The 25,763-nt window shown below is 44.3% G+C and overlaps 1 protein-coding gene across 1 annotated transcript; it reads right to left on the reverse strand.

The window, feature by feature from the left end:
• Nucleotides 1-1,494: 1,494 nt before the first annotated feature.
• LOC148521953 (protein kinase C delta type-like) lies at nt 1,495-25,763 on the reverse strand. The gene is made up of 9 exons (XM_088474319.1): nt 25,370-25,763; nt 9,345-9,445; nt 8,326-8,496; nt 8,044-8,135; nt 7,147-7,209; nt 6,795-6,933; nt 6,081-6,353; nt 4,310-4,709; nt 1,495-1,745 (listed from the first exon to the last, which is right to left on the reverse strand). The coding sequence occupies exons 1-8, from the start codon at nt 25,761-25,763 to the stop codon at nt 4,431-4,433; spliced, it is 1,512 nt and encodes a 503-aa protein (XP_088330445.1). The 3' UTR covers nt 1,495-1,745; nt 4,310-4,430.

Below are 25,763 nucleotides of genomic sequence, written 5' to 3' on the forward strand. Positions count from 1 at the left end.
TAACAATAATAAATGCAATAATAATAGTAATAACAATAATGACAGTAACAGAGATATGTACTGTCAATTTTTTTTGTAAATAACTAAAACACAAACTGTAGGTTTTATTTTTATATGGACACATATTTACCATGTTTTAGTTAAAACCCGGCCTCCACCACCCCTAAATAGCCGGCCAGTCACACGCCTTTGATATTTATTATTATTATTATTATTATTATAGTTATTAGTTTAAATAATCTCTCTTCTCCCCTGGACCCCCTAACTTCTCTCTGCCCTATTTATTCTCCCTTTAACCCCTCCCTTCAGCAATAATAGCATTAGTAGTAGTAATAATAATAATAATAATAATAATAAAACCCGGCCTCCACCTCCCCTAAATAGCCGGCCTGTCACACACTCCTTTGATGTTTATTATTATTATTATAATTATTATTATCTTAAATAATCTCTCCTCCCCTGGTCTCCCCTAACTCCTCTCTCCCCTATTCACTCTCCCCTTAAACCCCTCCTTCAGCAATAATAGCAGTAGTAATAGTAATAATAATAAAACCCGGCCTCCACCACCCCTAAATAGCCGGCCAGTCACACTCCTTTGATATTTATTATTATTAGAATTATTATTAGTTTAAATAATCTCTCTTCTCCCCTGGCCCCCCTACCTCCTCTCTCCACTATTCACTCTCTCCTTAAACCCTTCCTTCAGCAATAATAGCAGTAGTAGTAATAATTAAAATAATAACAATAATAAAACTCGGTCTCCACCACCCCTACATAGCCGACCAGTCACACTCCTTTAATGTTTAATATTATTATTGTGATTAGTTTAAATAATCTCTCTTCTCCCCTGGTCCCCCATAACTCCTCTCTCCCCTATTAACTCTCCCCTTAAGCCCTCCCTTTAGCAATAATAGCCATAGTAGTAGAAGTAATGATAATAATAATAAGAAAACCCGGCCTCCACCTCCCCTAAATAGTCGGCAAGTCAAACTCCTTTGATGTTTATTATTATTATAATCATTGATATTAGTTTAAATAATCTCTCTTCTCTCCTGGTCCCCCCTAACTCCTCTCTCCCCTATTCACTCTCCCCTTAACCCCTCCCTATAGCAAAATTAACAGTAGTAATAATAATAATAATAATAATAAAACCCGGCCTCCACCGCCCCTAAATAGCCGGCCTGTCACACTCCTTTGATGTTTATTATTATTATAATTATTGTTATTAGTTTAAATAATCTCTCTTCTCCCCTGGTCTCCCCTAACTCCTCTCTCCCCTATTAACTCTCCCCTTAAGCCCTCCCTTTAGCAATAATAGCCATAGTAGTAGAAGTAATGATAATAATAATAATAATAATAATAATAATAAAACTCGGCCTCCACCTCCCCTATATAGCCGGCCAGTCACACACCTTTGATGTTTCTTTTTTTTTTTTTATTATTATTATTATTATTATTATTATTATTATTATTAATATTAGTTCCATCCTAACTCATCTATCCCCGATTAAATCTCCCCTTAACCCTTCCCCTTAGCAATAATAATAGTAGTAATAATAGTTCAAATGATAATAAAAATAATAGGAATAATAATAGTAATAACAATTAAATAATAATAATAGTAATAACATCTAATGTATCTAAATTATTTGTAGAAAATGTAAAAATACAAAAAATATAAACATGTTTTAAAAATTCTAAAAACATAAACATGTTCTTCTTTTCTTCATCATGGTTCTGAAGTGCTGTGTAATAACAAAAAAAAAAGTAAGACTTTAATGTGTGTTTTCTATGGTAAAAAACACACACACTACAGTATCTTATTCTGTTTGTTGCTGTGTGATCCTGCACTATGGATGCAGAAGGTCTCCAACATGCATTGTCATCTCCTGCCAATATGTCTTATTTCTATACCCAGCACCCTCATCATTAGATCTCTCATATTGTGACTATTCATGATAGTAATTATCGGGATTCCGACCCCGATAATTAACATTCTAACTCGATGCAAGCGTGGAGACAGCTTATCCGAAAATCAGCTGTCTCCCCGAACTGTTTCACTGTTCCTTTCAGAGCAGTGAGACAAGTGCACATGCGTAACCTACAGGTCACGCATGCGCACAAGAGCCCCGTCGTGTAGAGGAAGGAGTCGGACAGGGGTGGAGGGATCCGAAAGAACCCTCTTCGCTATACGGGACTCCTTCCCATAGGAAGGAGTAGGTTGCGAGCCCGGAGCCAGAGCACTTGTCATCTAAAGATGGCGAATACTCCTGCACTCAAGCCTTGAAAATATTGTATTTTCGGAGCTTGATTAATTCTGACCCCATACTAGTGTATGGGGACAGTGGCCCATTCAGCGAGAGGAAGGTAAGCAGGAGATATCACGGATACCTTCTTGATGAATGGCCCGATAACTTAATTTCTACAATTGCAGGTGAAAATGTTCATTTTCCCCTGCTTTTATAGAAATTAAGTGATGATGAATAGGCCCCTATATGATGAAACAAGGGATGCACAGGATGTTATTGTTCATTTACTTATTTAATCAGTATGTGAGTTAATATATTCCCTATCCTGCATTACCTAATATCACATAGACAGCAGGCGCGTTACCAAATGGGATAGGCCATCCCCTTCCCCAAGTTCAGTCATACATTGTGTGGCTGCACAGTAACTGGGTATGAGATCTTCTTACACAGTAGCAAACTGATTGGTGGATGGTGCTGGTCATTCACAAGATGGAGTAGCTGGAGGTCTCCATACTTTAATTAGTGAATGTCTGAAACTATCCACTAATCAGAGTGCAGGCTGCTGTCACATGGCCTGTACAGTGCACAGACAGACTGCAAGACACCACAGGAGGGGTAAGTTATTTAATTGTTTCACCCTACAGATATGTGATCTAATTTCATAATAATTATACCAATAAACTTTTGGAAGTGGGCTCAGGGCCTGATTCAGAGCCGCTCGTAAGCGGGCGCTCGTTCACTCCGAGCGATGTTCGCACATCTGCGCATGCATATGGGTTGTAATGCGCATGCGCCAACCAGTCAGTGCGGTCGGAAATCGTCTGCTCGCAAAATAGCGAATGCCTGCTAATTTGAGTGACATGATGAGGCATTTGTGGGTGGTAACAGGGGAAGGTGCTTGAAAACTGGGAGTGGAGATCCGAACGCAGGTGTGCCAAATGGTCAAAACGGGCATTTTAAGGGTGTGCATAATTTACAAAGCAGCGTCATCGACCACGTCACTTGGTTGTCTTTTAGTCTGAACTGCTCGCATGATTGCGGTAGGAAAATGCTACCAGAAGAATAGCGAGCAGTTCATACGCCTTTCGATGTACTCGATTAATCTAATAAATAGCGGAGATGACGTATGATGCGAGCGGCCAAGGGGCGTCTTTACAAAATAGCGAGCGCATGTTTTGTTCGCTCGCTCAGACATAGAGGCGTCAACAGACCGCAAAGAGCGAGCGCTCAATTTAAATAGCCAGCCCCTTTTTCTGAACGACCGTCCACAAATTCCAGCTCTGAATCAGGCCCTCAGTCCAGGGTCGTATCTATAATGGGTGCAGGCTGTGCGGGGAACATGGGCCCCTGGGTCAAAGGGGGCAACGCACTGCACACCCTGCACCCATAATATTACGTACCTCTCCAGAGTCGCACATCAGTGCGGGGGTCCTGCGCTGTAAAACGACCATGGTGGCCATTTTCCTGTTGTTTGCGCATGCGCAGTACAGGGAAAATGGCCGCCTCTGCAGTGCCCAGAGTCTATACCTCCAGCGCTGGCCGCGCACAGCTCAGTGCACTGCCGGCCGCCGGGCGGAGAGGAAGGGGCCTATGTCGGAGACTGCACACGGGCCCCCTCCTCTCTAGAAACGGCGCTGGCTCAGTCTCATAATTACTTCAGAGATCTGATTTTATATTATATTATATAGAAGGTAGATTTAAATTATATTATGCTGTATTATATTATGTATATTATATTGTGCTGCTAGAGATCTACGGTCTCATTTAGCATTATTGCAGAGATTGGTAAGGAGGGGAATATTTTACATTATAATGTCATCAGAGATATGGGGCCTGATTTTGAATTACAGAGATTGAAGTATGGGGTACTCTATATTAAAATGCCAACAGAGATCTCATGAACAACCATGGCTGTGTATGAATCTAATAATTAAGACACTTTCATAGAGGAGCTGACTATAAAACCTCAAAGTTCAATATTATCACCAGCATCAATCAACTGATTTGCTGAGTGACAGACATGAGCCCTGAGATGTATAAGTCACCCTCTTAGAATTTACCTTCTTCATCCAGCGAGAAGTCTAAACTATTCCTGCTGGGAGGTGGTGGCATAATCTGTAGAGCACATCCTCAGAGGTGACCTCAGAAGAATAGAAAAGAAAATGTGTTAAAATTATACTCTTAACTTATAAAGAGAATATACACATACAATATAAACATGAATACGAAAACCATCAGCTTAAAACCATCTCTTCGTTCCATAACCATCTTCCAGGTGTTAGGCCATCTCGCTCCATGCAGTTGGAAGGCTGGTGTTCTGGGGATGGTCCTCCAGTTGGAGCCCACATATGAGAACCCTCTGAACAGCTCCTGGTCCATTGAGCTCAGTGGTGTTATCTGAGCCTCTGCTGCTTCCATCTCCTCGATGTTACATCCTCTGGAGCTGTGTTCAATGGTGGGCTACAGGAAGAAGAGACAAATAAACATCCATGTACTCAAATCTGATTTCAAATTCATAAAAGCTAAAAGTGTTAGAAAAAAGTAAGATGTGACATGTATCTATGGATCCGCTGATAGCACAGACTAATGTAGTGTGGTTCTGCCTCTCTATAAAGGGTGCGGGGTGTGCGGTGCATATATTGTAGGCTGCAAAGTCTACTGGCGCCCAAACCATACCAGGGCCAAAACTAGGATTTTTCACACCCGCGGGAAGGCAGTAATTTGGCCCCTCCCCCCCAAATAAACAACAAAGAAGACATTTTTTTACGTGCAATGCATGTGCACTCCTGAAAAAATTGTGTTGTTTCATGTATTACATTACGCCACACAGTAACGCCAACAACACATTATACCACAGTAATGTCCCTTACAACACATTATGTCACACTAATGCCCCTTACACATTATGCCACAGTAATGCCCCTTAAACATTAAGCCACCTTAATACCCCTTACACATTATGCCACAGTAATGCCCCTTACACATTATGCCATAATAATGCCCTCTTACACATTATGCCACAGTAATACCCTTTACACATTAACCCACCATAATGCACCTTACACATTTATATCCCCCTTCCTTCCCCGAAGCCTCTCACCTTGTTCCCAGGATTTGAAGCCTCTCACCCTAAAATTTGGAGCTGCACGCCGCATTGGCAAGCTTGCTTTCCAGCTAAGGATTTGGGGCCACATGCCTGCATTGGCAGGCAACCGTCCACAGCCCTTGAGAGACAAACACCACCATCATTCTAATGCGATACCGGTCACGGGCCATTCAGAACTTGCAGACTGGCAGCCGCTGCTGATTTGCAGCTGGCCCATGAGTTCTGATTGGCTCTCAATTGGCGCTACAAGAGAATGATTGCAGCTCTGTGTCTCTGCAGGGCAGCGGGCGGCTGCCTGCCAGTCCTGGCGTGTGGCTCCAAACCCACACTAACAGCCAGGTACCTAGGCCCCCGCTCAACAGCTTGTTCTCAGTGCCCCCAAGACCAGCGTCAAGGGCACGTGCCCCCCTAGTAGCTACCCTGACCATACACCCTGCACCCATGTTCAATACTTAGCTCTCCGGAGTTCCATGTTGGCAGTGGCTGGACTCAATATAATAATGTATATGAAATCACTTACTACATATGGGTGCAATGTGATTGCATTTATTTCACTAGCTAAATAAAGCAGGTAATGCCACAGTGATCACCATGTGGATAGGCTGAGCGATGTCCTCTCATCATAAAATGATAGTTGACTTTCATCTTTTTATTATATTTGTAAATGACCCTTATTATCTTTAAATGCATTAATTGTGCAAAACTGCATTTTTTCCTATACTTACTGGGTCAGGGACATGTGGTGGTGGGAGTCTAAGGGCTTCCAGCGAGACCCAATCCATACGCTGGAACAAAGGATGCTGGCGGATGTTTCCGGTGACTCCCAAACGCCTGGATGGATTTTTACACAGGAGCTGCTTAATGATGTCTTTAGCCACAGCTTCTGCCTCGTGGAACCGTCTGGGATGGAAGCGACGGGTTCCGGTAATCATTTCATTAATGATGACACCAAATGAATACCAATCCACTCCAGCGTTGTACTCCTCTCCTGCCAGCATCTACCATAAGAGAGATATTATAGCACATTGTTACTCTATCATTATCTACTATATGCATGTGTCTGTGTCTCATTGGCACTAGTTCTTTGCTATTATCATCCCACCTCTGTCAGTAGGTAACACTTTGGGCAGCATTCTATTAGCTGAGTCTTTGCCGCAAATTGCTTAAAGTGGCTAAAAACGTCACAACCGTGACTAGGAATGGTCATAATGTTTTATTTGTGTGTGGTGTAACCATTTTTTTCTCCATATGGAGAGTTTTTTCTATGTTTTAGAAAAGATTTTTACATTTTATGCCTAAAAGTGATGTATACACTGTATTTTGCAGTCAAAACAAATGGCAAAAAACATTGATTAATAATGTAATAAGTGTATGTGACATCTGCAAGGCGTAAGCCGGAGCATATGCTGCTGATAGTAATAATATATTATACCCCTCACCTCTGGTGCCATATATCCAGGGGTTCCAGCGTATGCTGTGGCTGTCTGGTCACCAAAGATGTTATCGATTGCCAGGCCGAAATCAGCAATTTTCAGATGACCAGACTCTGCCATCAGGATGTTATCTGGCTTTAGGTCTCTAAAAAGAAAGATTTATAATAAATGAGAACTGTTTTGTCTAGTGAGAAATATATACTGTACATGAATTACCAGTAGTATTACAGGAGTCACATTTTGCAGACAGCGCCACCTAGTGATTACAGTGATTTCAGTTCTTACTTTAAGCGTAATAAGAAAGTGCACATCACTGTGACCTGATTATGTATGAAATTGGAATTATTAGTATAATTACCGATGGATGACACCCTTAGAGTGCAGGTGTTGTACACCACATGTGATCTCAGCTGCGTAGAACCTTAAAGAGAGGAAATGACTGTAACTTGTTGACATTAGAGAAAGGTAGAAAACCTGATATTCCCACTTACCCCCTCATGTCATAACACTGCCCCTGTCACATGACACCCTATTATCACTGACACATTCTCACAACTATGCCCCCACATGATCAGCACATTGACATATATGCAAGACATTCCATGATCTAATAGGCCATATGTTAGCAGGGCTATCAAGACAATGGTGGGACCAGGTGATATATAGGGGGTGTGGTCAAATCCCCCTGAAAAAAATTAGTAGAAAATACTATGTGCACCTGCAAAGGGGGGTGTTTATCCCCCTCGACAGCTGGCCCAGGCACCCTGCCAAGCCCCTCAAACAAGTCCAGGTCCCGGTAATTAGTATCTGCTCCCCCTTCTCTCTGTGCCCCTGCATGTTATTCTATCCATACTCACATTCCACATAAAGACTTAATTAAGGTGATCAGACCGTACCTTAATGAAAAGATTACATTGAACATTTGCCATTCTCTGGAGAGGATGGCCCAGGTGTATGGGATGGGGGCATGTACATTAAAGTCTGCATTTTATTTAAGTCTAACTCATTTCAATGCAGATGTAATGCAGCTCAAAACTGAGTATTATTATCTTAAACAAGCTCTATTGAAAAGGACAAGGTACCCCAGTAATGTTAGCTGCTGGGCCATCTAGCATCCCAGCTTTGGGTAAAGGTGTAGGGGTAGGAAATATTAAGGGGAATTTACAAAAGGTGTACAACCCTTATACTGTCCCTATCTCTGCACACCCTGTTACAGTTCATTTCAGTACATGTCTGTTGTATTTGAGGTGCTTACGTTGCGCTGGTGATGTCCAAGCGGCCTTTCCTCTGCAGGAACTGGTATAAGTCCCCGCCACTCGCGTATTCCAGACCCAGAAATAGATGGTTCTGTTTCATTGGACACACACAATAGTCATATAATACATTTTATTAGGAGAACATGGCAACAACTCCAAGTGAGCGAACTGGCTCATAGTAACATTATTACCCAAGAAGAGATGAATCCTGTATATGTTAGATGTGTAAATATAAATAAAGAATCCCAACTAATGATCCTTGTCTAAGAAATACACTGTACCGTGGTCTGGAAGGCAAGGTGACCATGGATGAGGAAGGCACTACCAGACGCAACCTCTAGCACCCTGCGCTCCACAAACACCAGCTCCGGGTCCTTCAATAGCAGATTTCTCTTCCTGATGACCTTCACTGCCAATCGCTGACCAGTCAGAGAGTCCTCAGCCAGCAGGACCTACAGGTGATAGAGGCATACACACACAATCATATTTCTACTTACATTTTATTACCTCCATACGCATCCAGGTAGCTCCATATCTTTAGAGGTTAGCGGTATATTGTATTTCCAGTGTCATTAAAGTAAAAAAAAATTTCATTTTTACATATTATTTGATTCTATAACAGAGTAGACTGTGGATGATATTTCTGTAAATGACAATAGTAATATGCAGTCAGCCAGCACAGGAGTAAGGCCTACCCGGCTACTTTCCTGGAATGAGAATCCAGAATATTCCCAGATTAATGATGTGACTGAGGGTAATAGTGCCATTAAGTCCTGCCCCCACTGCAGGGCCGGATTAAGGGGGGGGGGGTGACGGGGTGGTTGTCCCTGGGCCCCACACACGGAGGGGCCCCTACACTTGATCAGTGTGACCCTGCCGAGAACAGGTGTCCAGTGACAGTGCCGCTGCATACAGCTCAAAGTGGCTCCCGAGTCTTCTTCTCACCGGCGCCACGTGACACATTACGTTCGTGACGTCGATTGGAGGACCAGGCAGCAGCTCTGCCGGGAGGAGGTCACGCCCGCACGCCGTCACTCAGATAAGTCAGCGGCAGAGTCTTTGGGGGTAGGAGGGCAGGAGGCTTAGGGGGAAGGGGGGAAGCTCCATGTGGCTTGAAGGGGCCCCCGCAATTTAAGGGGCCCCCACAAGCCTTAATCTGGCCCTGCCACACTGCTTTATGGTGATGCTTAATGACGTACATGGAGTGACAATGATAATATATTCATGATGCCTCCTTTACTACAATGTCTGAGTCACACAGTTGTTACCTGAGTTATGTAACCACAGTCACATGACTTACCTTCCCAAAGCTGCCCTGGCCCAGTAGATGGCAGAAGGACAGCCTCTTGATGTATGTAGAGACTGTTTCTCCAGGAGCAGCTTCCTGAACACCACTTCCTCCTTAAAGGGATAAAAAAGTGAACAATGTAACATTTACTATTCAGAGTTAGGGCTCTATTTATTATCATTAGTTTTACTAAAATTAAGTGAAAAAGGGTGTTTTCACACCCTTTTCACAATATTTTAGTTTCACCTAAAGTTACTACAGGGAAATTGGAGTACAATTCGTAAAATTCTACTCCAACCCCTACGTATCACTTATTTTTAGTAATCAGATCGCATTTCCCATAATTGGAATGGGAAATGCGATTTTGTGTGCAAGTTACTAAAAATAAATTGTGAAAAATATACCTGGGGAGGCCCTGTGATAATAACGCCACCTGGAGGTGGCATTATCCAGGGTCTCCTCCGGTTACCGGACTCCTGCTCCACTCTAACATGCAGAGCAGAGCCCGGAGTTGGCCCCAGTGATCAGCTGTGTGGTGGGGTAATCATTTAGCAGTGGATGGGAACTGTTCATTTAATGATGAGGGATATTAATATAATAGTGGCATCTTGGCAATGTCTATTCATTTAAGGTGGGGATGAGGGATATTTATTAAATATTGATGTTATTATGGGCTTTATAGGATGGAAGGTATATTTATTTATTGGGGATGGCTACATGGCATCAACAGTGGTTATGTTTATTATGTTGGTCTCAGAATGGGAGATGTGAAATGACTGAGCAGTGAGCGCTGTATACCGTGATCACTCGCACCGCCGGTATTCTGTGCTGACTGCCCCAAGTCCTGACAATGCGCTTGTGCTGCTGCGCAGTGTGTAACTTCCCGTGTCCCCATACAACTGCATGCCTGAAAACTCTGTAACCCTGGTTGTCTCTAGAATATGTGTTATTTATAGAGATGAGCGGTTCGGATTCTGTGGAATCCGAACCGCTCCGAACATTGGGGATCCGAGTCCACCCGAACCCTGTTCGGGTGTTCACCGCCTGACTCGGATCCCCGTTCGGGGCCGAACGGCGGCCGCCTGATGTCGGATTCTCACTAGAGAATCCGACATCAGGTCTCCTCGCGTGTAGGGCAGAGCGCAGTGATAGCGCTCTGCCCTACACAGACACAGACACACAGCCGCCAGCGGCAGCTGTGTGTTTGTTACAGCAGCCAATGAGAGTCACACAGACTCTCATTGGCTGCTGCATGGAGGGAGCCGGCTGGAGCTCACACATGAGCTCCGTCTTCCGGCTCCCTCCTCAGCGTGTGACAGAGCGGACGGCGCGGGAGCGGGGATACAGGTAAGTTTTATTTTTTTTATTTTTTTACTTGTCAAAGGTCCGGGGGCGCTACTGGGGGGGGGGGGGGTCTGCACTACTGGGGGGGTCTGCTACTGGGGGGGGCTATACTACTGGGGGGGCCATACTACAGAGGGGCCTGCTACTGGGGGGGCTATACTACTGGGGGGGGGTCTGCACTACTGGGGGGGGTCTGCTACTGGGGGAGGCAATACTACTGGGGGGGCCATACTACAGAGGGGCCTGCTACTGGGGGGGCTATACTACTGGGGGGGGGTCTGCTACTGGGGGGGCCATACTACTGGGGGGGATCTGCACTATTGGGGGGCCATACTACAGAGGGGCCTGCTACTGGGGGGGGGGCTATACTACTGGGGGGGTCTGCACTACTGGGGGGGGTCTGCTACTGGGCAGGGCTATACTACTGGGGGGCCATACTACAGAGGGGCCTGCTACTGGGGGGGGCTATACTACTGGGGGGGGTCTGCTACTGGGGGGGCCATACTACTGAGGGGCCTGCTACTGGGGGGGGCCATACTACTGGGGGGGCCTACTACAGGGGGGGCCATACTACAGGGGGGGCCCATACTACAGGGGGGCTACTACTGGAGCAGCCTACTACTGGGGGGGCCTGCTACTGGGGGAGCCATACTACTGGGGGAGCCATACTACAGGGGGGGCCCATACTACAGGGGGGGCTACTACTGGAGCAGCCTACTACTGGGGGGGCCTGCTACTGGGGGAGCCATACTACTGGGGGAGCCATACTACTGGGGGGGCATACTACTGGGTGGCATGCTAATGGGGGGCATACTACTGGGGGGGCCTGCTAATGGGGGACATACTACTGGGGGGGCCTGCTAATGGGGGGCATACTACTGGGGAGCATTCAACTGGGGGCACTGCATAGTGGACCGTACTACTAAGGGGACTGCATAGGGGGCACCACTGCTGGGGGACATTGTGTAAGGGACACCGCTACTGTGGGCATTGTGTAAAAGGGTCACTACTGTGGGCATTGTGTAAAAGGGGCACTACTGTGTGTCGTAACATAAATAAGAGACACTACTTTATGGTGTAATGTGAATCAGGCCCTATGTGCGGTGTAATGCTAATAAGATTGTGCACTGTGACTCCTAGGGCCGTAGCCCACTTTGTAAACAAGTACTGTGACTCTGCTGGCCGTACCCCACTGGGTGGGTGCACTACTTTTCATTTCTGCCACTGCTGTGTGGCAATGTGTCATAGATGTGCTTTATACTGTGGTGTCTGTGTCGTTGTGCCGCTGCTTTGTCGCTTAGTAACCAGTCAGCTCACTGCAACCTTTGGCCAATAATGTTGAAAACAATATTATAAGCTGTGATATGGTCTAAATTGACTGGAAATTAATGTTATTGAGGTTAATAATACTCTAGGAAGAAAAAAAAGACCAATTTATGTGATTTTAGCTTTTTTTGTCAATTTTTGTAAAAAAATCCAAATCCAAATCCAAATCCAAATCCAAAGCCAGTCACCGCAGTTTGGCAAATCCAAATCCAAATCCAAAGCCGGACGACGAATTAGAACCAAATCCAAATCCAAATCCGGCAAAAATGGTCCGGCGCACATCCCTAGTTATTTATTAATGGCAATGTGAAGGCACAATTGTCCCCTGTGGGCTATATTGCACTTTATACATTATATTGTGTAGGAATAATGTACTATAACTGTGAGGGAGGAGTGCTAGTCCCTTATTTTGCCAGGGGCCTTCGTCATATAAACTCTAGGTGGGGTCAGGTAGGTATTTGAAGACCCCATAGCAAAAGTTTGAGAAGGCCCCTATGTAGCACCCAATGGCAGTGTATTACTGGCCTCCAGGGGTACAGGGGAAACCCCTGGTGGGCCCCACTGCCCAAGGGCCTACCTTCTTCTCTAGTGCTCAGGTTCCAGACTGTACACTTGAATTATTAATTATACATATGTTAAATTATACTGCACAGAACTATGATGTATTTTCTACAATGCATTGCTGTTATTAATCTTGTACATTATCTTGCATGCATTAGCAGTATTTACTATATAGATTATTCAAGGGACCCAGACCATGCACTCTTGATGGTTAGCCAAGTCTCTGTGGAGGCTGGCCACAACCCCAAATATGGGCCCCTATCACTGCATTCCCCCGGTGGGTCCTTCATGCTCCAGTCCGAGACTGCCCAATGGTAAAAAATATAACACATATAACTTTGACAAGGTAGATCAGCCCTCCTCAGCACTGGGTCCTAAAGCAGGTGTACCCCTTGCACCTATTGTAGTTAGTAGGGATTAGCACAAGATGAGAAGTCAAGGCTAAAGCAACATGCAGGGCTGGCACGAGGCATGTTCAACCATTGCAGTCAAACAGGGGCGCCACCCCATTGATGGCGTACCCCTGCCAATCTTCCCGATTTTCAGCGGGACAGTCCCGTTTTTTGGGCACTGCCCTGCTGTTCAACCCGCGGGCTGAAGGGTCCCGCTGGTGGTCGGGAGGTTGGACACTCCCACCGCCGCAGCTGTGCCGGCCCCATAGAAAAGTAATGGACAATTCAGTGCAGGAAGAGGGCTGGGGGCAGCCCAGCTACTGAACGAGTGCTGGGCTTGCCCCCGGCCTGACGTTAAATGGGAGAAGTGCCATACAGGCACGTCCCCAATTAGTGTCACTTAGGGGGCATGGTCTATGATAATTAAGCCACGCCTCCTTTTTGGGCGCTCACGACTTCACCGAGCGCAGGGTGAGGGGCATCGTATTCCCTCTCCACACAGGGCGTGACACCTCCTCGAGCCGGCCCTGGTAACATGCAATAGTATGTGGAGTTGCAGCAACTCAAGTTGGAGCATATTACAGTAAACAGACCTAAATACATAAAAAACGCTATAAAGTATTCAGTTATACCCCATGTATTTCATTAATGTAGAGGTCAGATTGTATGCTGTGCTCCATTTTGTTGTGGCTAAAGGGTATTGACATTTAAAATACTCCCTGGAACTACAATGAAACATCTTACAATGGAATTGTTTCCTCTATGAGTAACAAGTAGATATAGCTTATTATGAGCATCTCCACATAATTGTGGGCTATGCAGGGATTGTGCATATGTGTAAATACACCTGTATATTCAGGAGGATCTCTTGCACCAGGGAAAGGGCTGACACAAGTGAGAACTGAAAATAATGACATCTATGACGCCAAGCATACAGATTGTAGCAGTCCAGTCACAAGGATGCATACAACTCAGCGTGTGGGTGATATCTGTATTTAGGGCCTGATTCATTATAGATCGCTATTGTGATCGTAGCTGTGATAATGCATGCAGTTCTGCTGCGAAATATGCTAATGTTTGCAACCACTCAGCCAGCATAGAGACGCCCACTACCGCTTTCTCACATCCGTAATACCTCTCAGTCCTGCGTATAAATCGGTAACAATGAGTAACATCAGCCCCTCACACAGAATTACAGCAGGTCTGACCTATCAAATTTTGCAATCGATAGAGGTTTTTAGCATAATCACGGCCAAGGTTATGGGCCTACCCTCCACATCCAGGTAACCTCTTTAGGGTAGGTCCCTAACATACTAGGGGTCAAATCCAGAGTGCAGGACACCCCCAAACTAGCCCAGCTAAGCCACCCTAGGGCACTGCCATAATAGGAAAAGTGAAGTGTAAAAGAAATAGTTAAGAGCAGCCACAGCTGCATATTATATATATATTCAGGGTGTGCAGTCCAGGAATCTTTCCTATATACTGAATCTTTCCTGTCTCAGGAATTGCAGGTTCCGTTGCATGCAGTGAGTACTCAGGCTGCATATGTCGTCACAGTAGCTAATGTATGCACACCCATGTAATAGCGTTCAAACGGACAGGCACACCTGGGTTTCTCTTACCACTCCCTCGTCACCCCCCCCCAAACACTGACATCCCATCACTCACTCTGCGATGGCTTTCTATCTGCGTGTGTAAATGCAATGCTAACCTTCACATGCGCACTGCGGTGCATACACATGCGCAGTATGCACCATTGACCGATATGCGTATGCAGTTGCAATTGCGATCCATGCTGTTTCAGGCCCTTAGTTCCATATATGCAATGCTGGAGCTATTATGGCCAACTCGCATTGCACTCTGCATTTAAAACCAGACACATGATCATTACCCAGCTGCATGCAGTCAGCTGTTATCATGCTTGTAATTAACCAGTTTATTTAAGGTGGTAAAATATTATGGTTTTACAGATGCAGCAAACAGAATGTATTATGCTATTTATTCATATAACCCGGGTTACTGACAGCTTAACTCAGACCCTCCAACGCATACTTGTCTACTCTCCCGGAACTCTCCCGATAATCGGGTGCTGCTCCTGGCACCCCGCAAGACTAGGCAAGTCCCCCGGAATGGCCTCCGGCACCTCGCAAACCCGCGAAAGTGGGCAGTCCGGGGGTGCGATGACACGATTCGCGCTGAATCTCGTCATCGTAGCCCCGCCCCCTGCCTTATAATGCCAGTAATATTAGCATTCTAAAGCGTGGGGGTTGGGGCCACTATGATGCAATCGCGTTGCCACACCCCCGCTCCGCCTACCTAAACCGCCCCCACCCTCCCTGCTGGACGGACCTGGAAGCCCCCTCCCGAAGCCCCCTGCAGAAAAGTCGGTAAGTATGCTCCAAAGTGACCATTCCATTAGGAATAAAATGCTCTGCTCCTGGACTTCCCTCTTAATTTATGATTGCAGACACCAGTGCTGAAACACCTGTCTCATCAATTACCTAGTTCAGCACAGGTGACTGCAATCATACATTAGGTGGGACCCCAGGAGCAGAGCATTTTGTATCTAATGGAATAGGTCATGTTAACTATGATTCAAGATATCAGAGATTTAGTTGTGACAAACCATTTACTGCACTAAATCCTGCCCCATATGTAAATAACTGGATAAAACCACATACTCTTCAGTAGTAAACATATACCTATTGTAGTCAGCTGTAAGGTGCCCATGCAGGAGAGCACAATCTCTTTCTCATAGTAATTATGCCTGCTGCCCCTTTACATTAAGCATCCTATTTCCATAGCCATGTAACAGCACTGGGTGTGGTTATCATTATCTAGTCCCCTATGCCCGATATCCCCTAACAATGCATGATAAAAGGGAAATGCTGCATTTTCCATCTAGAAGGATTAATCACCCCCTCCCTCGGACACATACAGGGGTATTCAATATGGGAGCGATAAGTCCGTTTTTGCGTTAATATTGGAGGTATGACATCATTATCGCAGGTTTTACTTTTACACCGTATTCAATTTCAGAGACATCGCATTTTTGAAAAGTCGAAGTTAAAAAACGGGGATAAGTTTTCACCATTGAATAGGTGTCGAAAAAAAGTGCAGAATTGGGGTTTAGGGGTGCAGGCTTAAAAAAAATAGCCTGCACCCTTCAGAATGACCCCTTGAAACGATCTGTGTAAAAAAAAAAAAAAAAAAATCGGGACAGCCCAAAAAAAGCACTTGGAATTTGGGGGCCAAAAAAAAAATGTTGGGGAACAAAGTTAAAAATAAGGTGAACTTGACTCTGGGGGGTCCCCAAGTATGCCCCAGGTGTTTTTTTCATTGCAGCTGCTTGTGCAAGTGGGTTTTTCACGATTTTTTCAAGTATGTTTAGCAACTTTAAAATATGCTGACCCCCATTTTCAAGTACCCCAAATTTGCTGGGCATAGTTATTTTTCCCAAAAAAAATTTCTAAATGCTCTTCTGCACCACCTTCTTCAAAGTCGCATTTATGCACTTGCCGCGGCTATTAGAAACCCCGACTTCCTTTAGGAGTTAAAAATGAGGGTACCCATAGTGATCCCCCATGTCTACACATCATTAGGGGGGTCCCTAGAATAATGTAGGGTTCCACCGTATTTAGAAACCAACACCAGACTGCAGGGACAAGTGCTGGTTTTAAATATAGGGGGCAAAAACGACGTGGGGTACCCCCTATATTTAAGACCAGCACCAGACCCAACCGACCGGGGTGCAATGCCACAGCCCGGAGACCCAATCACCGGGGCTCCAGGTCCAAAGCATTACACCCCAAGTCGGTCAGCGTAAGCCGGTGATCGCGGGGGAGTCTGGGACCCCCCAAAAAAGTGTCCCCCCTCTCCCGAGCACCACAGGCTTACGCTGAAGCCTGGGGCTCATCCCCATACCCCTGGAGCGGTGGGTATGGGGGTAATAGGGGGGCCAAATAATGTAAAACTATTGTACTTTACAGTGGAACTACAAGTGCCAGCATGCCTGCCATTTTGCACTTGTGGAACTACAAGTGCCAGCAGACATGCGGCACCTGTAATTTCACTGTAAAATAAATAGTTAAAAAAAGACAAAACACACACACCGTGATTAGTATAACTTTATTACATACACCTACCCATTCACACATACTTACCTATACCAGAAGTTTCTGTCCCCTTGTCCAGTAGATCCTTACAACTTGGCCCTGCAAGGAAGATTTCATACTCACCTACATCCAGCGCTGGTCTCCGTAGTAGTCCATGGGATTTAAAAAAAAATAAATGAGTTACCCGATCCACGCTACTAGCTATGTGTATGTGTGTTGTCACACATACACATGGCTCCCGAATGGCCACTGCCGGCACCTCACGGGGCATTGCAGTCCCGTCAGCCAATCAGCGGCAGCGCTGACTGTAGAGCGCCCGCTGATTGGCTCCGGCAACTGACAGTTCCCACGTGGTGTGACTCGACCACGTGGGAACTGTCAGTAGCTGGAGCCTATCAGCGGCAGCGCTACAGTCAGCGCTGCCGCTGATTGGCTGATGGGACTGCAATGCCCCGTGAAGTCCCGGCAGTGGCCATTCGGGAGCTATGTGTATGTGTGACAACACACATACACATAGCTAGTAGCGTGGATCGGGTAACTCGTTTATTTTTTTTTAAATCCCATGGACTACTACGGAGACCAGCGCTGGATGTAGGTGAGTATGAAATCTTCCTTGCAGGGCCAAGTTGTAAGGATCTACTGGACAAGGGGACAGAAACTTCTGGTATAGGTAAGTATGTGTGAATGGGTAGGTGTATGTAATAAAGTTATACTAATCACGGTGTGTGTGTTTTGTCTTTTTTTAACTATTTATTTTACAGTGAAATTACAGGTGCCGCATGTCTGCTGGCACTTGTAGTTCCACAAGTGCAAAATGGCAGGCATGCTGGCACTTGTAGTTCCACTGTAAAGTACAATAGTCTTACATTATTTGGCCCCCCTATTACCCCCAAACCCACCGCTCCAGGGGTATGGGGATGAGCCCCAGGCTTCAGCGTAAGCCTGTGGTGCTCGGGAGAGGGGGGACCCTTTTTTGGGGGTCCCCGACTCCCCCGAGATCACCGGCTTGCGCTGACCGACTTGGGGTGTAATGCTTTGGACCTGGAGCCCCGGTGTTTGGGTCTCCGGGCTGTGGCATTGCACCCGGGTCGGTTGGGTCTGGTGCTGGTCTTAAATATAGGGGGTACCCCACGTCGTTTTTGCCCCCTATATTTAAAACCAGCACTTGTCCCTGCAGTCTGGTGTTGGTTTCTAAATACGGTGGAACCCTACACATTTTGATCCCCGTATTTTTAGAAACCACCACTGGCTGGCTAGCCTGGGGCTGGTTTAGCTATTGGAGGGGGACATTATGTCATTTTTTTTCTAAATTTTTACAGATTTTTTTTACAGGTTAACAAAAATGGGAATTTTCGGGAAATATTCTAGGGACCCCCCTAATGATGTCTAGATATGGGGGATCACTTAGGGTACCCCCATTTTTAACTACTGAAGGAAGTTGGGGTTTCTAATAGCCGCGACAGGAAAAAACACCTGGCAAAGCTATTTAAAAACACGACTTTCTTTTGCAGGCAAAAACGGGGTTACCCATAGTGATCCCCCATGTCTGGACATCATTAGGGGTCCCAGGCATATTTCCCGAAAATTCCCGTTTTTTTCCTTAAATGGGGTCAAGTGGCATTTTTAAAAAAACAGGGATAATTTTTCAAATCACTATAGCAAGTGAAAAAAATGCAGAATAGGGGTTTGGGGGTGTAGGCTTATAAAAAATAGCCTGTAGTTTTGGGAATGTCCCCTTAAAAGGAAATGTTAAAAAAAAATGTCCCCATAAAATCGGGACACCATTACAAAAAAAAAAAAATTTGGGGGGGGGTAAAAAAAAAAAAATTATGTAAAAAAATTACCAAACTAACGAAATTATTTCTGGTGGGGTCCCCAAGTATGGGGCAGGTGTTTTATTCATTGCGCAAAGTAGCGGCAGGTGCACAAATGCAGAATTTTTAATAAACTTACTTTAGGGACATCAAAATATGCTAGTACCCATTTTCATGTACCCCAAATTTGATGGGACCACTTAAAAAAATGAAAAAAATAACGTAAGTGCTCTTCTGCAACACTTCTTCAATGTTGGGAAAAAAACACCTGCTGCGGCTATTTAAATCCCCGACTTTCATTTAAAGGCTAAAACGGGGGTACCCATAGTGATCCCCCATGTTTTTACAACTTTAGGGGGGTCTTACAAATTTTTTATGGAAAAAATCGTAACTTTATGCAAATCCAACTTCGGAGGTTCCCGTTTTCGATAATTTTATATTGAATACGGGGATAAGCGGGAGTGCGCCCGATACTTTAACGCAGAAAAAAACTCCGATATGAAACGTTAACTTCGGCAGTGAAGTTAACGTTTCATATTGAATACCCCTCTTAGAGGGGTATTCAATATGAAAGGTTAACTTCCCTGGCAAAGTTAACATTTCATATCGGAGTTTTTTTCTGCGTGAAGGTATGGTGCGCGCTCCCGCTTATCCCCGTATTCAAAATAAAATTAACGAAAACGGGAAACTCCGAAGTTGGATTTGCGTAAAGTTACGAATTTTTCCTTAAAATAATTGTAAGACCCCCCTAAAGTTGTAAAAACATGGGGGAACACTATGGGTACCCCCGTTTTAGCCATTAGTTGAAAGTCGGGGATTTAAATAGCCGGAGCAGGAGTTTTTTTCCAGACATTGAAGAAGTGATGCAGAAGAGCACTTACGTTATTTTTTTTCATTTTTTTAAGTGGTCCCATCAAATTTGGGGTACATGAAAATGGGTACTAGCAAATTTTGGTGTCCCTAAAGTAATTTTTTTTAAATTCTGCATTTGTGCACCTGCCGCTATAAATCTATTCTAGAAAACACCTGCCGCATACTTGCAGAATAGCCCTGAACCTATTTCCCTATTGTTTAACAATTGTTTCCCTTTTTTTTTTTTTGCAACCCAATTTTTAAATTCATTTTTTGGGGTGTCCCTGTTTTTTTTTTTTTTTTTTTTTTACTTTTTTTGACACAGTTCTTTTTTAAATGTCAATCTCAGGGGTGCAGGCTATTTTTTTTAAGCCTGCACCCCTAAACCCCAATTCTGCACTTTTTTTCGACACCTATTCAATGGTGAAAAGTTATCACCGTTTTTTATCAAAGACTTGTCAAAACTGCGATAAGTCTTTGAAATTGAATAGGGTGTAAAAGTAAAACCTGCGATAATGACTTCATCATTGCAATATTAACGCAAAAACGATGTTATCGCACCCATATTGAATACCCCTCATAGTGATTGCATTATGGCTGGTGGGGCAATTTAAGGCTAGGTGGTGCTAGGCAGCTGCAGAGGTGAAAGGACTGCAGATGAATAACATAGGGATAAATCACATACCTACAGTATAACCTAAGGCCATCAGGTTGAGGGGGAGGATATACAGATTGAGGGGACATGACAGCAGAAAAGAAGCTACAGAAGGTCACTAAGGGTATATCTTCAGTTGAGCCATGGGCAGGGCCGCCAACAGAAATCTTGCGGCCTGGTACACTGATATCTCTGGGGGCCCCCCTCGACCCCCCTCACCCACACATATCTCCCCTGCATTTGCCAAAACACGTGTTACAGCTATACATTGAACAGAGATACCCCCATATATATATTAGCTATACACTGAACAGAGATACCCCCATACATATTACAGAGACAATCAGCCTTTGTCACCCCTGTATTGCCACATACTACTGCAAGTCATATGTTGTAGAAGTAACCACATTATCATCTATAACTTGCCCAGGACCCCACGATAGACAGATAGATAGATAGATAGATAGATAGATAGATAGATAGATAGATAGATAGATAGATAGATAGATATAGGAGACAGATAGATACAGTCAGGTGCATAAATATTGGGACATTGACAGAATTTTCATATTTTGGCCTCTATTCACCACCACAATGGCTTTGAAATGAAACAAACAAGATGTGCTTTAACTGCAGACTTTCAGATTTAATTTGAGGGTAATTACATCCAAATCAGGTGAACAGTGTAGGAATTACAACAGCTTCTATATGTGCCTCCCACTTTTTAAGGGGCCAAAAGTAATGGGGACTATCAACTCAAAAGCTATTTTATCGACAGGTGTGGGCTATTCCCTCGTTATTTCATTAACAATTAAGCAGGTAAAAGGTCTGGAGTTGATTCTAGGTGTGACATTTGCATTTGGAATCAGTTGCTGTCGACTCTCAATATGAGATCCAAAGAGCTGTCACTATCAGTGAAGCAAGCCATCATTAGGCTGAAAAATCAAAACAAACCCATCAGAGAGATAGCAAAAACATTAGGTGTGGCCAAATCAACTGTTTGGAACATTCTTAAAAAGAAAGAACACACCGGAGAGCTCAGCAACACCAAAAGACCCGGAAGACCACGGAAAACAACTGTAGTGGATCACAGAAGAATTATTTCCCTGGTGAAGAAAAACCCCTTCACAACAGTTGGCCAAATCAAGAACACTCTCCAGGAGGTAGGTGTACATGTGTCAAAGTCAACAATCAAGAGAAGACTTCACAAGAGTGTATATAGAGGGTTTACCACAAGATGTAAACCATTGGTGAGCCTCAAAAACAGGAAGACCAGATTAGAGTTTGCCAAACAACATCTAAAAAAGCCATTACAGTTCTGGAACAACATCCTATGGACAGATGAGACAAAGATCAACTTGTACCAGAGTGATGGGAAGAGAAGAGTATGGAGAAGGAAAGGAACTTCTCATGATCCAAAACATACCACCTCATCAGTGAAGCATGGTGGTGTTAGTATCATGGCGTGGGCATGTATGACTGCCAATGGAACTGGTTCCCTTGTATTTATTGATGATGTGACTGCTGACAAAAGCAGCAGAATGAATTCTGAGTGTTTCGGGCAATATTATATGCTCATATTCAGTCAAATGCTTCAGAACTCATTGGACGGCGCTTCACAGTGCAGATGGACAATGACCCAAAGCATACTGCAAAAGCAACCAAAGAGTTTTTTAAGGCTAAAAAGTGGAATGTTATGCAATGGCCAAATCAGTCCCCTGACCTGAATCCGATTGAGCATACAATTCACTTGATAAAGACAAAACTGAAACGAAAATGCCCCAAGAACAAGCAGGAACTGAAGACATTTGCAGTAGAGGTGGCAGAGCATCACCAGGGATGAAACCCAGCATCTGGTGATGTCTATGCGTTCCAGACTTCAGGCTGTAATTGCCTGCAAAGGATTTGCAACAAAGTATAAAAAAGTAAAAGTTAGATTTAGGATTGTTTAGTTTGTCCCATTACTTTTGGCCCCTTAAAAAGTGGGAGGCACATATAGAAACCGTTGTAATTCCTACACCGTTCACCTGATTTGGATGTAATTACCCTCAAATTAAATCTGAAAGTCTGCAGTTAAAGCACATCTTGTTTGTTTCATTTCAAAGCCATTGTGGTGAATAGAGGCCAAAATATGAAAAATCTGTCAATGTCCCAATATTTATGCACCTGACTGTATGAGATAGATAGATAGATAGATAGATAGATAGATAGATAGATAGATAGATAGATAGATAGATAGATAGATAGATATGAGATAGATAGATAGATAGATATGAGATAGATAGACCATTTTAAAGCCACCCTCTGCTTATACCCATTTTTTTATATTATATATATTTGGCAGTAGCAGCACAGTGTTTTTGTTTTAAATATTATCCCATAATATTCTACATGTAAATCCAATGCAAAACTAATTAAATTAATTGATTTTGCTTACCGCATCTCACAGTTAGTGCGTGTTTCAGTCAGCTGCTGCGCTGCCATTCAGTGACTGTCAGATGCTATGGACTGGTTGGGACTGCCAGCCAGGGAAGGTCAGGTGTCATAGATAAGTGTCATAGATAGGATTCTGTAGTGTGGAGGGACTGGAGTGGAGGTGCTGCAGGGCTGCATATGGACAGTGCATATGGATTAGTTTTGCATTGGACACCATTACTGGGGGGATAGCTACTAGTGGGGGCACCATTACTGGGGGGGGCTACTACTACTGGGGACATCATTACTGGGGGGTAGCCACTACTACTGGGGACACCATTACTGGGGGGGAGCTAATACTACTGAGGACACCATTACTGTGGGGGACTACTACTACTGGGGACACCATTACTGGGGGGGCAGCTGCTACTGGGGGCACCATTACTGGGGGGGAGCTACTACTACTGGGGACACCATTACTGGGGGGGAGCCACTACTACTGGGGACACCATTACTGGGGGGGAGCTACTACTACTGAGGACACCATTACTGGGGGGGAGCTACTACTACTACTGGGGACACCATTACTGGGGGGGACTACTACTACTGGGGACACCATTACTGGGGGGGAGCTACTAGTACTGGGGACACCATTACTGGGGGGGACCTACTACTACTGGGAGCACCATTACTGGGGGGGAGCTACTACTACTGGGGGCACCATTGCTCGGGAGGAGCTGCTACTACTGGGGACACCATTACTGGGGGGCTACTACTGGGGGCACTGCATCGGGAGGGTGAACCTCTACTGGGGACTACTACTGGGGGCACTATATAAGGGGCTTACTACTAGGGGACCACTACTGGGGGCACTAATTAGGGAGAACCACTACAGGGTGCCCTGTATAGGGGGATCGCTGCTGGGGGCCTGCATAAGGGGGACCACTACTGGGGGCACTGAATAAGAGGAACTAATAAGGGGCTGCATAAGGGGGTCCACTACTGGGGCATTGCATACTGGGGGTACTGTATAAGCGGAACTAATGGGGGGCTGCTTAAGGGGGACCACTACTGGGGGTACTGTAAAAGGGGCACTACTATGGGCCTGCATAAGATTGACCACAACTGGGGACATTGTATACTGGGGGTACTGTATAAGGGGCACTACTGGGGTTAAGGTGCATTTGCAAAGGAATGGTCAGAGTTACGATAAAGGGGTGTGTCATGTTGACATGCCCCGTTTTTAAGTGACCACGCCCATTTTTCTGCCAGTTGTAGCCTTCCCAGTGCTTCTCTGGCTTGAATACATACTGCTTACCTTCCCAACATGCTCCTCCATCTCCAAATTGGAGTTTCTATAGAGGAGTGTATAAAGAGGCGCAATATGAAAAAGCTCAGGGATGAGCTATATATATATATATATATATATATATATAAATGCATTTTTTACAAATCTGTGTCATTATACTGCTGGGAACAGCTACAGGGACTGATTGTACAAGATCCCTCTATCCTGGTTGTTTTCAGGCTGAAAGAAGGATTTTTCTTCATATGACACTATTCTGAGATGACATTGTATAAAATAAGCGTCTACACCTTTATTTAATGTTTTGATGCTTGATGAGTTGCAAAAATGTTAAAGAGCTGTAGGGAGCAATGGCTTCCGCTCTACAGTGTGATACTGTGCGAGCTGGTATTAATGGAGAAGATAATTGCGTTATCTTCTCTGGTAACACTTTGCTGTATATTGGGAATAGTACTGAAAAATGTGGTAACATTCATATCCGCATTGCTTAGTAGAAATTTGTTTGCTGAATAAAGCCCCAACTGTGATATTTTTAGGAAAAGCAACAGAGATCATTATCTACGTAAAAAAAAGACTAATAACAGACAGTCCTAGGTAGTCCCTTGAACAGCAAAGTACATTTTTTGTATTTATTAATGCATATGTTAATCCATATAAATTAAGGTTGTTTATTGATTAGGCACATTTCATTACTGTGGTTCTTTTTCATAGAATATATGAAACTCTTTTTCTTTATATACTACACTTAAGCAAATTCTCGTTGGAATTACCACAACCCCACTAATGGCAGTATATCACCTCACTAGTGGTTGGCCTTACCCCTAAGTGGGACCCATGATTACATTCCCTTTAGGGGCAGTAGATGTAGTCTTGGACCATGCTAACTTGAGCAAGCAGTTAGAGACCCAAGAGATGGAAAATAACAGATAAAGAAGACTTTTAGCCAAATTAAACACATATTTCTAATTATATTCATAATTTCAGCTGCAAATCCTAATATTGTTATACTGCATGTGATGGCCATAAATGATTACCTCAGATAATATTGAATAATTACTTCATAAAGGTTATCATATTTACCACCAGGCAAAAGGTACATAATTTGTTGGATGTGTGATTCTCATAGGAAATGGGTGTGGTAATTGTGGATAATGGGAGTGGTCTAAACTGTCCAGATTGTTTTTGTTGTTTTCTTGTAAGGTTTGTATTATTCCAAGTCTACTGGTTGTCATGTCTAATATATTGATACGGCCATACCTGCTCGTTCCTGTCTCCTTCTAGAGTTACCAAAGCGAATGACCTCCCCAGATGTTTTCCTTCTCTTCCTGTCTGCAATCATTCCACTGTCTATGCCAATTTCTTCTATCTGATCCTCTCTCTTCCTCCTCTTATCACTGTTTTGGCTGGTATAATCCATAGAAAAAAATTCCTGGCTCCCATCATCAGAGCTGTTTTCCACATGCAGGCACTTCTTCCTTCCTTTTGTGCGAGACTCGGTGGAAATCCTCTTTCTGGCCTTCTTGATCGCCCAAGACTCCTCCAAACTGTCAGATATCTTTCTTTTCTTCAAAGCCATCATCTTCTTTCTTCTCTTGTAGATAGAAAACTCCTCATCCTCTGAGCTCCTGGCTTCCTCCAGATGTGACGCCAT

The sequence above is a fragment of the Taudactylus pleione genome, unplaced genomic scaffold (genome assembly GCF_031769625.1).
Source record: "Taudactylus pleione unplaced genomic scaffold, aTauple2 ptg000154l, whole genome shotgun sequence".
NCBI lineage: Eukaryota > Metazoa > Chordata > Amphibia > Anura > Myobatrachidae > Taudactylus > Taudactylus pleione.